This window comes from Barbus barbus (genome assembly GCF_936440315.1).
Source record: "Barbus barbus genome assembly, chromosome: 24".
In the NCBI taxonomy this organism is placed as follows: Eukaryota; Metazoa; Chordata; class Actinopteri; order Cypriniformes; family Cyprinidae; genus Barbus; species Barbus barbus.
The window spans coordinates 11,993,287-12,008,221 of record NC_136752.1 but is presented as its reverse complement, the minus strand read 5'-3'; the positions used below and the strand labels follow the sequence as shown (position 1 = coordinate 12,008,221).

General features: G+C 35.9%; 1 protein-coding gene across 1 annotated transcript; it reads left to right on the top strand.

Annotated features, from left to right (window-relative positions):
* Nucleotides 1-3,248: 3,248 nt before the first annotated feature.
* LOC306843875 (desmoglein-2.1-like) lies at nucleotides 3,249-14,711 on the top strand. The gene is made up of 14 exons (XM_079375572.1): nucleotides 3,249-3,523; nucleotides 5,466-5,594; nucleotides 6,193-6,354; nucleotides 6,471-6,612; nucleotides 7,183-7,346; nucleotides 7,582-7,713; nucleotides 7,808-7,993; nucleotides 8,648-9,042; nucleotides 9,140-9,282; nucleotides 9,844-10,065; nucleotides 10,639-10,890; nucleotides 11,670-11,797; nucleotides 11,908-12,204; nucleotides 12,720-14,711. The coding sequence occupies exons 1-14, from the start codon at nucleotides 3,470-3,472 to the stop codon at nucleotides 13,722-13,724; spliced, it is 3,411 nt and encodes a 1,136-aa protein (XP_079231698.1). The 5' UTR covers nucleotides 3,249-3,469; the 3' UTR covers nucleotides 13,725-14,711.
* The last annotated feature ends 224 nt before the right edge of the window (nucleotides 14,712-14,935 follow it).

Genomic DNA, 14,935 nt, shown 5'->3' with positions numbered 1-14,935 from the left:
AACACATTGCCCACAGGTGACAAGCATGTGAATGCAGCATCTACGGAAACAAACCTGTGACTGTTTACCGTCCAAACTCAAGGGAGTTTCCTGCACGACTGGTTTTCTGTACTTTCTATTCTCATTCCAAGAACACCAACAGATAAAATTAAAACACACTACAAAAATATACAAACATGAGTTAAAGAAGATAAAAACTGTGTAACAGGATTAAGAGAAGGATTAAGACTTTTCAGAGAATATATCTTGAATTAAGTTTATTCTCTTACCCCATCGGCAATGTGCTGTTTTAAGTTGAAACCTCACTAAATTTAGCAGTACCAGTAACAAAAAGTAAAAATAAGATACATTTTCTTAAAATAAGTCTTGTGATCTTATAAGTAAATGTGTCTTGTTTGAAGAACTTGCTGATTTTTACTGAAAAAAACAAAACAAAACAACTTATTTTCTTTTGAAGTTTTAAATAAAACAAAGATTGTTGGAGCACATTTTACAAGAAAAATATTTTTAAAAATTAAATAACTTTAAAATGTCATATTTAAATATGATTTAATATTTCAATACAAGTTATTACTTGCTGTTTCTTTGTAATTAATTATGAAATGTACAAGCAATTTATGAGAGAAATATTATTTATTTGTATTATTTAACAATGCCAGTAAGAAAAATGTAAAATAATTCTAGATGTATTTTCTTTTTAAAAAGTCAATAATAATAATTTTGTTTCTCAAGTAAATGTATCTTGTTTTAAGAATCTTAAAATGTATTTCTTGAAACCCAAATAAAACATTTTAGATTTTATTTCATTTCATTTTATTATTTATAAACGCCATCAATAAAAATAAAAATTATTTGAGATATTTTTTAGTCTCAGTATCTAATTTTAATTCTCAAGTAAATTTATTTTGTTTTAAGAATTTTAAGATTTATTTATTGAAAAGCAAATAATTTTTTTCATTACACTGTAAATGTTTTTCAAAGTTAAATAAAAGATTATTGGAGTACATTTTATGAGAAAATGCTATTTCAGTCTAGCTACTTTAAAATGTAACATTTAATTCATGGTGTTCCTTTCTGTTTCTATGTAATTAATTGTGAAATTTACTAGGAGCTTCTGAGTAAAATTGTATTTCTTTATTTCAGTGTACAAATCTAATAATCAAAATCGAGTCTATTTCTATGTTTTTGCATGAATGTTCGACCTGCAGTAAACATCATGGAATCTCTTTCTTTTCTCCTCTCTTTCAATGTCTTTGTTCAGCAGTTGTGTCTGAGAAACAGATTTATGGTGGCTCAGACAGTGCAGACTTCATCTGAATGGAGCCCACATTCAGGATGTTCTCTAAATGTGTGCAAATGGCAAAGACGTGCTATTGAGAGCCTCTCTAAAGGGCCTCTGAAACACCCTTTGAACTTTCTTAGCCCTCATATTCTATTTCCAGTCTGAGAGACCTTATTAACATCTAGAAAAACATATTTAATCCTGAAGTATTGTGCTCATATTTAACAACAAGATTATTAGGATTTATTTAATTGTAGTTTTCAAATTGAGACAAGTCAGCAAAGTGAACAATTAAGTAAGAGAAACTGAGTGGGAATGAGTAAGAGAAAGAGACAGATCGGCAGAATGAAAGAATAAACAGCTAAAGTTGTCTCGCCCAGTCTCTTGTTTTGTTCCTATTCTTTTCTTACACACCTCCTTCCAAGTAAGCAGCTGTTCCACAACTTCACCTTCCCTCAAAACGCTCTTTCCGTTCCACAGAAGTTGCGTCACAGAGCACATCGGTATATGTTTGGCAGTCTTATCGCAGCCAAATAAGAAACAGCACATGAAACTCACATGCAAACTATTGATCAAAACTATTTCCAGAAATAATTTAGCATACAATCACACGTCCATTACAAATAAAAGACAATAAAAACTATTTTCTGATTAGTTGTTTAGTTGGGCAAACCCTCAGAAACGTTTCGGTTAAGCTGTTTGGAGTATGACCAACTTTTAATAAGCACAGGTTAAGGTGTGAGCTTCTGATGAATCATTTTATACTAGGTGTGATTAATATTAATTCAAAAGAAGAGCACCTCAAAAAGCATTGCTTCTGATCTGCTAATGAAGTTACTCTCTGGGCCTGCACAATAGCTTTTTAGCAAAACTACCCATGATTGCTCGAAGGTTTTTGTGTGATTTGAAAATGACTGATTTCAGAATGGTTTTAGGATGTATCATTTCCATTAAACAAGCATATATAACTGATGGTGTCAAAAAATTCACGTGTAACATCACACTGTCAGTGAGCAATAGAAGCATGCATATTTACAAACGCATGCCTTTTGTGTCATGGACATACTGTTTGTGCAAATGATGTGACTTTAATAGTGATATCATGTGTTTTTTAAAGGTATTTTAGCATGTCAACAAAAATCGTTCCTTTTCAGTATTATGTTTGCCCATCTTTCCCCATGAGGATTCAATTTTTGCCTTTTATCCTAGACCTGTGTGTCCAACTTCTTGATTAGCAAATATGTGTATGTATACTGTGTGTTTATACATTTATTTACGGTTTTATACATGCATACATAAACACATTAAAACCTTGATTAAAATTACGCCGAAATCCATAAATAAAATAACAAAAAACTCTTTTTCCAAAAGTTTTTTTTCAAAACAAGTGCATTTTTCCTATTCTATCACTTTATTTTATATTTGGTTTGTTTATTATGTATGTCTGTCAGTATAAGAAACAGTTAAAGCACTGAAATTTACCATTTGATTATTGAAAACTTGATGTTTATAGAAATATCAGCATTAGATTCACCTTTTACTGAAAAGGTGCTATAGCCCAAGTTCCATCATGTAATTAAAACATATTAATTTAGCTCAAGATGACACAATGCAATTTATTAACACTTGGAGATGTTCTTTATCTTACAGTTTCTTTTTTAAATCTTACAGATAATTAATTTAAATATTTATTTTTTATTTATATTGATCAAATTTAATATATATATATATATATATATATATATTTTTTTTTTTTTTTTTCAAGTTTTATTACTCATAGTACACCACATAATGGGTTAAGAATGGGTCTTGTGGATATATGTTAATGCTACTGGGTGAGAACACTTGCCACCCCTTATGATACATGAAATGTAATTGTGAAAATTATATATTCTCCACCTCTTTCTCTCTCTCTCGCACTTACACTCTCTCTCTCTTTCTCTCACTAACACACACCCATCTTTGTGACGTTAGGTCTTCCTTTTAACCCGCAACGTGAGGGTGTGGGAGAAACAATGAATAAGGAGTTAGTGTAAAGCGCTCCGGGTCGATCTCATTCTCATTATCGCGCATCAAACAGCACGAGGACGCACTTCTGCCGCGGCGGGATCTATAAACTTGTCCACAAGCAGCTGGTGACAGCAGCGCATCTCAGGTGTTCAGGAAATACCGTGTGTTTCTCCGGCCATGGCCCGGCGTATATCGCCTGCTGTTGCTTTTCTCTTTTGTTTTGGACTATCGGTAAGTTTGACGTGTTTTTAAATATGTCTGTCAATAGATATCCACGTTAACATAGCCTACTCCATGTTAGTCTTTCTCTTGTATGGCAAAGTATCGTTTTGTAAACCGAAACTATCGTTAGAACTGAAACTGATTTTGTTTGTTTGGCTGTCAGTTTGTTTATAGCACTGTCGATGTATATAGCAACAACATTTATGTTTATAAAGTTAGTCTGAAAAAACGCCTTATTGTCTTTAACCCTTAAAATGCCGGAGGGCAATCGCCTCAATTGTCCAACCCTTTACAGAAATTTACAATGGCACCTAAATGTAAAAAAAAAGAAATGTTACATTATGCATCGTTTTGTCCAGCTATTCAACTTTTCACAATCATTTCTGTCAAAGCTGATTTGAGTTTTCAGAGATTCAGTTCAGGGTTTTTTTTTTTTTATCAGTGGTTAAATTCAAAGCAGTGGATACAATGCAAAGAAATTCTCAGTGCTAAGACAACCATCTAGATTTTTTAGTAGTCTATCTATCTATCTATCTATCTATCTATCTATCTATCTATCTATCTATCTATCTATCTATCTATCTATCTATCTATCGTTCGTTTGCGACCTATATGTTATAAGTTACTATACATAATATTAAATATACAGTATTATAATAGGCTGTTATATTATTGTTGTTGTTGTTGTTGTTTTTTTACATTGGTCTGGAGATCCCTAGCCATCTTATTATGGTGTTACCATAGTAACTGTAGTGTATTTCCATAAAGGGCATTTCAGAACAAGCTAGACAAACTACAGTAGTCAAGCTGGATCTGCAAGTATTGCGTTAGAAAGTCTAGCCTATTCTATTTAATTTGAGGTGTGTTGAAATCCCCGCCCACTGGCATTTCAGCGATTTACATTTCTCAACAATAATTATTCAAATTTTAATGAAGATGAGTCACCGAGCAACAGTCGAATAAAATGGTTACTAAATGATTACGATTTGCTAAATGAGTGAAAATCATTTTACCTGGAATAGTTTACACTGGAGAATCTCAGTGAAGGCATATTTTGCTGCTTTTATCAGTATGTGCTGGGTAGATATGCTAAGAGCACAGTCTTGGTTGTTGTGGCTTTTGGTTTTAATATTTTTGCATACACAGTGTGTGTACGAGAAAGTGAATCACACATTTTATTTAATACCTTCTATTTCCATTTAACAAATGCGAAGTTTCTACTTTACGTATACAACGATCATTGGACCTTCAGGTTACGTAAAACAACCTAATGCATGTATCAAACCTTATGCAATTACTACATAAAATGTGAAGTCTCCACGTATCACTATAAACACTTGTAGAAGTACTGTGCAAAGTTTCAGTAGTTACAATTCAGAAATGCACAGTGGAAGAAAGTAAAGAAGCCGCATTACTAAGACATTAGATTTTATATTTGTGATAGTGCAGGGTTTTCTTTCCTTTCCTTTTGTGTGTGCATGTTGTGTGTGTGGTCTGATCAAGGTGATCTCGACTAATGAAATGGAATGCATTTCGTTTTTGCCAAGTATTTCTTTATCTCATCTTCCTTAATTAGAGGTGTGCTAAATTAAATAATTGACTCCTGTGCAGGTTTTTTTTTTTTTTTTCTGTGGTTGCAAATCTTTTCAGCTTTATTTATATTATATCACTTTCATCTCATTTCAGATAAATTACAGCATCTGTTTAATTTTGTCTGTGTGCAGACGGGATGAGCTTAGTGTCAAATTATACATGCAAGTTGCAACAGCAGTTTCTATCATTTATAATGACTCACCAGTGAATCATTTGCAAATCCTGCTAATGACAACGTTCTCACCAGGCAGGGCAGCAAATATAAAAACAAATATTTCTTGGTCTCCTTTTTCTGCTGTGTGAGAAGTTTGACAGGATAAGTCACAAATTGTTGATGTGCATTTCTGTTGTCCCACAGTATGTGTTTGAGGTTGAAGCCAGATTCCAGCAGTCTGTTGCCCTCCACAGGCAGAAGAGAGAATGGATCATCCCTCCCCAAGTCTTAGAGGAAAATATGGATTACACCAAGAGAGAGTTCATTGCAAAAGTGAGTGAGACTTCTCCTGCGTCAAACACATTAATATGCAAACATCAACCTTAATGCACAATCAAAGTGCAAAAAAGACAAGGCATCAACTTTTTCACCAGGGAGTTTAAAAGGAAAAAATAAGATCTCATGTAATTGCAATTTATAGTAGAATTACAGGAATAGTTCCCCACAAAAGTGCAAATTTGCTGAAGATTTACTCACCCTTAGGCCATCCAAGATGAGTTTGTTTCTTTATTAGAACAGATTTGCATGAAATTTAGCTTTAATTAAACAATTGTCTAAATCTCATCTTTGAGAGAGTACATTTTCTGCAAGTTTTCATTTTTGGGGTGGAGTTGTCCTTTTAATGAATGTTACGCATAGGATTTAACAGATTTCATCTTCTTGTAATTCAAACTTTATGTATAAAACTGATGTCTGCAGTGTCATTATTGTAAAAGTAGTTGATGAAGTCACTACATCACATGTGCGACATACAGTCCAACAATATCATCAGCAAATGCAATCATTTTGAGATTTAAAATACCTCCTGTGTCAGGTCACTGTAGACTTGATCGCTTTTTGTGTTAAATAAATGTGTTTCTGATTTATTTAGATTCGCTCAGATAAGGAAGACGTCAAACTGAAAAATGTGAGGTACTCACTGAGGGGCGTCGGTGCAGACCAGGCACCGTTCAATTTATTTGTGGTAAATCCTGAAAATGGATATGTCAGGATAACGGGCCTCCTTGACAGAGAGTCCATCGCACAATACAATGTAAGTGAAATGGCCGTGATGACAATGATGATTCATGATGATGATGATGATGAAGGTGGATTTAACACCTATGCTTGATTATGATGGTTGGTGATCTTAAATTTATGCCTCTGCAGCTTTCCGGCGTCGCTACATTCACAGATGGCACGATTGCAGAAAATGACATTGGGCTGAGAATAAAAGTGAAGGATCAGAATGATAAAACGCCTGTTTTTGGTCCGATGAATCCCGGGGCTGTAGACGAGCTCAGTCCATTAGGTATGTGATCTGCATTTATTTGATGATCAATTTTGTATAAAAAATAATATTATAAACATATTATTAGAATTTATTACAATATTATTACAAGAAATATTTCTTATTATCAATGTTGAAAGCAGTTTAGTTGCTTAATATTTTTGTGAAAACGGTGATACAGTTTTTTTTTTTTTCCGGATTCTTTGATTAAAAGAAATCTCAAAAGAACAACTTTTATTTGAAATAGAAATATTTAGTAAAACTGTAAATGTCTATAATGTCACATTTGGTTAATTTAATGCATCTTTGCTGTTTAAAAGTATTCAATAATTGCATAATTAAAAACTATTTTTAAAATAATGATAAAGGTGTTTACATTCACATGTATTCAAGGTCTGAGAAAAACGTCATTACTTTTTACTTGAAGGATACACAATTTTAAATGTATTACAGTATTAAAATGGTATTAAAAAAAGGTTTTTAAAACCTTAAGAAACCAACAAATATAAAGAGTACATTTCTAAGAACTTAGAATCACGTTTTTCAAAAGATTTTCCTTTCATTTATCGTGGGCACTCTTTTTTGATACAGACACAATAGTAATGAAGGTTAATTGCTTTGATGCCGATGAGCCAGGAAACCCAAACTCTCAAATCAAGTATGAGATTGTTGAGCAGCAGCCAGCTGGGGAGGGAATGTTCAGAGTTCACAGTGACGGCACAATCCGTGTTGCCAATCCTAACCTGGATAGAGAGGTGAGAGGCGACCATCACTATATCAAATGTGTTTCTGATATCTAACATGCTACATAACACACACACACACACAGCACGGATGAGCTTCATTGTGCCAGTGCCAGATGTTCTGTTATTGTTTCATCTTAAATGAGTAATACAGGAACATAATAAAGATAGTGACTGCTTTCGTTGAGCATAATGAGCAGTATGTAGATGATGCACCTTTTTATTCACACGCCATCTCTCTCTTCAGAATATTGATCAGTATGTCCTGCTTGTCAAAGCATCTGACCTGAATGGAGCTGCAGGCGGCAATGCCGCCACAGGGACGGTCACCATCAAGATCAATGACGTCAACGATAATGTGCCAAAGTTGCAAGGCCCAGTAAGAAAATATCTTCGCTATGTTTATATCCACACAGTTATGTTGTTGTAGTAGTCCCTTCAATTTTTGCTAATTCTTTTTTCTTTCTCTATAGTTTGAGGCCAGTATTGAGGAAAATACAGAGAAAGTAGAGGTGATGAGATTAAAAGCAACCGACCTGGATCTTCAGGACACGGACAACTGGGTGGCTAATTGCTATATTGCATCAGGCAATGAGGCTGGATACTTCAGCATTCGCACGGACCCAAAGACCAATGAGGCAATCATTATGCTTGACAAGGTGTGCAATGATATTTGTTGGATATTTATACTTTGTAATTTCTGGTATAGTCATGAGTAGGTTTATCATCATACCAAAATGTCAGTATTCATACCAATACTGGTCAGATTTCACAATTCTCAATGCCAATTTTGGCATCACAGGAAAAACCATTATTAATAATGAACTATATTATTACAATAATAGCTCATTATTATTATTCAAGTAAGCATTCGATAATAAAGGAATATCATGGCAGTTTCTGTTTTTCTTTTCAGTATTGTTGTTTGATTAACAAGACAGCAACTTTGTGAAATATTATACTTTAAAATAACCGTTTTCTATATTAATAAATTCTCAAATGTAATTTATTCCTACTATGACCAAGCTGAATTTTCAGCAGCCAAAATCTTGGAGCTTTATTCTCTCACTTTTGATTAATTTAATGCTAATGCCTTGCCGAAAAGTGTTAATCAAAAAAAAAAAAAAAAATGAATAGTAATGTACTTTGATTTTTCATCAAAAAAGATTCTATTGACATTCATGTAATACATAATTTACTGTTTACATTAATACAAGATGTGCAGAAATGTGCATTTTTACCATCAAAAACAGTCAAGACAGCACTCGGGTGATAAATTTAAACAAAATATCTCATGTCTGTTTACCTTGCAGGCTGTCGATTATGAGGATGTCAAAGACATGAACCTTGGCATTGGTGTAATAAACAATGCTCCATTCCACTCCTCTGTGAGTGGAGGAGGACAAGGAGTGAATGTCAACTTCGGGGGCAGCGGTGGCAGCGCAGGAGGAGGCAGTGGCGGTGGCGGTGGCGGAGGCGGAGGCGGAGGCGGTGGTGGTGGCAGTTGGTCAGGTGGTTCATGGTCAGCATCAGGGGGTCAGATATACAATGTGAACGTCAAGGTTAAAAACCAGCCAGAAGGACCCAAGTTCAAGCCCCAAACAAAAGCCATCCCCATCTCAGAAGGCAAGGCTTTTAACAGTAATGAGATCATCACAAGATACCCCGCCATTGATTCAGACACAGGAGAGGAAGCTACCAACGTAAAGTACGTTTACATAGAAATAGTTCTGTCAACAATTAAGAGGAAACGGCATAGAAAACAAGAAATGAGCTTGAGCTAACTATGTTCCCTCTTCTTTTAGGTATGTTAAAGGATTTGACCCAGATAATTGGCTGACCATCGATGAGACAACTGGAGCCGTTAAATTGAACAAGGCACCTGACCGCGAGTCCAAGTATCTAGTTAACGGCACTTACTACGCTCAGATTTTCAGCATAACTCAAGGCAAGTTTTCTGCAGGGTTATTAACTAAAAACCTATACTAAAATGACAGTGGTTCTAGGGAAAAGGGAAAACTTTTCTTTATTGAAGTCTTTGTTGTTTTATTTATCCAACTGTTTCCAGATGATGCCAGGTTATGGTTCATAGCCATAATATATGATAATATACTTAATTAACTTATAGACCAATCATACTTCCAGTGTGCCATATAGTGTAATATAATGGATATTGCAGAGACATAACCTGTCCTGAAGATGGCGCCATCTTCACATTGATCAACAATAGTTACTGAAAACTGGGTCAATATTTGGATGTTTAACTATCTCGAAGTTATGTTGTAAAAAATTATTTGATTTGATTTAATCGATTCATTTACATTGCATTCTCTTTTTATATATTGTTCTTTCTTTTAATTTTTTTTTAGTACTTTTTAAAAAACTTTGTACACGTTAATTTTTATTAAATATTACAGTATTATAACATTTGTCTCATTTATATTAATGTATTGAAAGCAAATAAAAAATAGTGGGTTTTTTTAAATACGTTTTTCCTTTTCTCTTATAGACTTGCCTTCAAAGACAGCAACAGGCACCATTGCCATCCAGGTAGAGGATTTTAATGACCACTGCCCAACTTTGACAAGCAAAGTCAAGACACTCTGTACTGAGAAGGATGCCGTCTTAGTCACTGCAATGGATGAGGATGTGACGCCCAATGGAGCTCCATTCACCTTCAATGTTGTCCCAGAAGGAACTAAAGGGAAATGGACAGTCGAGTATTTAAACGGTATGCCAGATGTTGCCAGGTTATTTTTGACCCACAACAATACTTCACTGATGTAACATTTAAAAATTACATTGAAATTAAATTAAATTTAAAAAACAGTATTTCCATGAATATTTATAACAAAATACTGCCGCAGTACCTCCGTGTGTCATTGGGGGGCCTTGGCCCACATATTAAAACTGTCTGTTGTAAGAAATCAAAAATATGAAATAATAGTCAGAGATCTGTTGTCGTTCCAAACCTGCAAGACCTTAGTTCATCTTCGGAACACAAATTCAAATATTTTTGATGAAATCCGACAGCTTTCTGACCCTGCATAGACAGCGATGCAACTGAAACATTCAAGGCCCAGAAAGGTAGTAAGAACATCGTTAAAATAGTGTGTTGTGAAGCTACGTGAATACTTTTTGTGCACAAAGAAAACAAAAATACCTCTTTATTCATAGAGTTTTTCTCTTCCGTATCAGTTTTCGTCGCACATACACAAGACTACCACAACGCAACGCATGCACGAGCTGGCATTCTGCCACTACTGACTTTGTGGTTGACATCTTCTGTTTTTCTTCTTATCAGATACCACTGCCATCTTCAGAACCCAGGATAAGCTGTGGCCAGGAGAATACGAGCTGACAGTGGACGTCAAGGACCAGCAGGGATTGTCATGTCCAGAGCCTCAGAAATTTCAGGTGGATGTGTGCACCTGTAACGACCAGGGAGCTTGTGCCCGAGCAGGAGCAAGTGGAACATCAGGAGCATTTAAGAAGGGATCCAGGTTTGGACCAGCTGGAATTGGCCTGCTCTTCCTTGGAGCCCTTTCATTATTGCGTAAGTTTGTTTAGTATCTTAACAAAGTCTACCATGTAAATCTGACTTCATAACGTTCCCTAAACATTTAGTTAATGGCCTGGTTTCTATTTATGCCTCGTTTAAAGCTGAAGTATGCAGTTTCTGCAGAACTACCATCACTTAGTGGAATTACAAAATTAAAGCATATTAATAAAGCATATTTCCAAACAACCTTTGACTAGCAGGTGTAAAGATTGACAGTAAAGAGCTAACGTGTGGCAAAAGCTTAAGTTTAGTTTACCTGTCGAGAAGAAACTCCACAAGTTTGGCATCTCGACTGAAATCCAAACATTCCACCAATTAATTCCTTCATCTTATAAAAGCACTGCCAATGTTTAGCTTTGTCTGTCTCTTCGAATTTTGGTATACACTTCTGAAACCAAATATGAATTCCTTTTTCCATGTGCCACAGAATCCTACACTGGCTTAATGACAGTAGCCACACCCCAAACTCTCACTATAGGTTGTGCTGGAGATTTACAGATCTGAGCAAACTGCTCTTCATGTTTTTTTGGTGCTTGGGAGGTTCAGTCTTTACACTTCTGTAAAATAAGAGAGAACCCCACGGATGGCATACTAATAGTACAAAGAACAGAGTTTAGAGAATGTATTTTGACATAAAAATTGACAAACTTCACTTTACTTTCTTTTGCCTGATCGTGCTCTCCAAACAACTTTATTCTGTCATTGTTATTCTGGATAACACAAAAAAAGATATGATTGTTACTTATGAATTGAAAATAATTGCTGTATTACAGTCATCCCACTCCTGTTGCTGCTGTGTCAGTGTGGAAATTCTGGGCTTATGGGAGATTTCACAGACATGCCCTATGACACTAAAGAGCATCTCATCTCTTACCATACTGAGGGCCAAGGAGAGGACAGGGTAAGATCTTGAACTTCTGATTGATTTGCAGTGTATGTTATCAGGAACACAATCTGATTAAGATGTTATTTATATCTCAAAGATAAATCAAACGCTTTTGTTTCTGATAGGATATTCCAAATGATGTAGATAATAGAAGGGGTTATGCATCAAGAGAAGTGGGTGGCATGCGTATCAGTGGAGCAGGAGGTGCAGGAGGAGCAGGATTTGCAGGAGGATCAGGAGGAGCAATAGGAGCAGGCTTCATGGACTCCACTTCCACAATGGGTGGCCGTGGCTACAATGAAATGGAAATGTCCTATATGGACTCGATCAGAAGAAGTGAGACTCTTAGGAGTAGAGGAATGGGTGGAGATTTTGATGGAATGGCCGTATCTGATATGTTCCTGGGCGAATACTACTCACAGGTTAGTATGTAGTATATACCTACAGGGCAGTGTATATAAAGTAAATTTATTATGTTTATTTAGTGTGAATATCTATCTATCTATCTATCTATCTATCTATCTATCTATCTATCTATCTATCTATCTATCTATCTATCTGTCTGTCTGTCTGTCTGTCTGTCTGTCGTTCTATCTAGCATTCTATCGATCTAGCGTTCTATATATCTAATGATCAATTGTTTTATTGTTTTATCTACTGTTCTATCTATCTATTGTTCTATTTAATGTTCTGTCATTCTATTACTCTATCATTCTATCTATTTATTATTTTAATAGATATTGTTCTATTTATCATTAAATAATTTTTTCATTTTATCTTTGTATCTACTGTTCTATCATTTCATCATTCTATCTATCGTTTCATTGTTCAATCTATTACTCTATCATTATCATACTATTATTATATTGCTGTATTGTATTATCTATGTGGATCACATTTATATATATATATATGTATTGCTCTATTTGTGTTACAGAAAAGCCGTGGAATGGAGGATGGATTTGCTAAGAATGAGCCTTTGGTGTATGATTATGAAGGGAAGGGCTCTCCTGTGGGCTCTGTGGGCTGCTGCAGCCTCCTCGAAGATAACAATGACCTAGAGTTTCTCAATGACCTCGGGCCCAAGTTCACTACTCTCGCTGAAATATGTGGAGGTAAAAAGACCGAGGTCCCCGCTCCTCTTCCTCCCGCTCCTCTTCCTCCCCCTCCCAGACCCATTGTGGACCGTACCGAGGTGGTGTCTTCATCAACCAACATTATCAATCCTGGAAATATTACCACTAACAGAGCTACATCTTCAAATGCATTGAATCTAGCTTCCAACACGGCTACGACATCATCTACTCGTGTGGACAACGTCATGGGTGACTGGTCCACAGTGAGTACAAATGTCCAACCGGCTCCAACGATCCTGATGCAACCGCAGCCTGTGTACTACATGGTGGAGCCGCAGCCCAGCACGGTACTGGTCACCGAAATGCCCACCATGGGACCGAGCATGTACATGATGAACAGCAGCCCGGTAGCCAACATAGCGACGAATACCATGACCCACGGCGGGAGAATGGTGCTTGTGGACAATGGGGCTACTGCTCAGGCTGGGATGCTGCGCACAGGTAATCTGTCTGGATCACAAGTGCTCCTGGTGGATGGGGGAGCCACGAGCAGTCAAGTCCTTCAGGGGACGCTTCAGAGAGGGGTTGCTGGATCTCAGGGCCTGATGCTCATGGAAGGACAAGGGGGTCACGTGATTCAGGGGTCACTCAAAAAAGGTGTTTCCACTCACGGTGGATCTCAAAATGTCTTTTATATGGAGAGCAAAGGGGGATCAGGTGTGGGAGTTCAAAAGGGGATGACGTCCACCCAAGGGTCATTCGGTAGCATCGGATTAGGTGGGTCATCTGTCCAGATTAACCAAAATCCATCGTCACATAAAGTCGTCCAGGAGAGAAAGGTTGTGACAACACAAAATGTCAAGTAATAATGCAACACTCATTCAGTACATGTACATTCATAAAGTGTTAGAGGGTTTAGAAAGCCATAAGTCAAGTCTTCAGAGCTCATGCATGCAAATCATTAGAGTTTCATGGTCTTACCATGTTAGGTCACATAGAATATGCAAATAATGCTTGAAAACCTGGTTTTAATGCCCTTGAGGTTTACTTCTCTGTATGTGTAGTGCACTATACATGATTTTCTTGTCCTTTCAATTTTCCCTTGCCTATAGATTATATGTTAGTGCGTTCATTGTGTGCTCTGTAAAGACTTTTGTTTGCGGAAAATATGCACAAGTTGCCCTGTATTATTGGGTATATTTTGGGTAGCTGTTTATGAAAATGATCAGTGTGTTTCATTAACCAGCACTGGTATGGTTTGCATTTTTACAGTATTTTCCATTCCTCTTCTTACTTACTGTTTGTAAACAAGTAGGAAGTCTAATTAGTAAGTCTGTGTTTAGAAGCTTGTGGTTTCTCTTTGCAGTGTGGTTAAATAAAAAGACCAAACCCACATTCGATACAATAGTGATCATATGTATGAAATGTTATGTAAATTTTTTTATTTTTTTTCTCTCTCTCTCAAAATGCTTGTATTTAAGAATGCAGTAGCTAAAGCACATTTCTTTTGTTTAGTCATTGGAATTTAATGCTAAATACTAAAAAAAAAAAAACCGTGGTGCTGGGATTTTTCTATTCACAGCTCTGGTTTGGTACAAAAAATTTTTTATTTTTAAGAAGTTTTTTGAAGGGGTGGGCAATGGTTTCCAACTTTCCCAGAAATGTACTCATTATAGCTGCATGGTGGGAAAGTGTGTTACTAGTTTTCACAGAGAAATTTTTTTCAGGGGTCAATATTGTAAAGCAACATAAGGCTGTTTATAACTACTTTTTTAATGCTGATTTTATAAATGTTTCATATGTTTCACTGTGCAACAGAATTCCAAAAGACAATAAAAAGTCAATTTAATGTCATCCGTTGTGTAAAACTGTGTCTGTGGGCAAGTGTCAACAAAAACTGGAATCTGTAAAGTAGTAATTCAAGGGAGGCCAGTCATTCCTCTAGCAATGTCACAAGTTCAGTTTCAGACAAAGAAATTGGCAAGAACAACCCACGGTGCACTGGAATACATTCTATAATGAACTGAACATAACCAGCAGTGTTGGGGAAACACTTTACAAGTAACACGAGTTACAT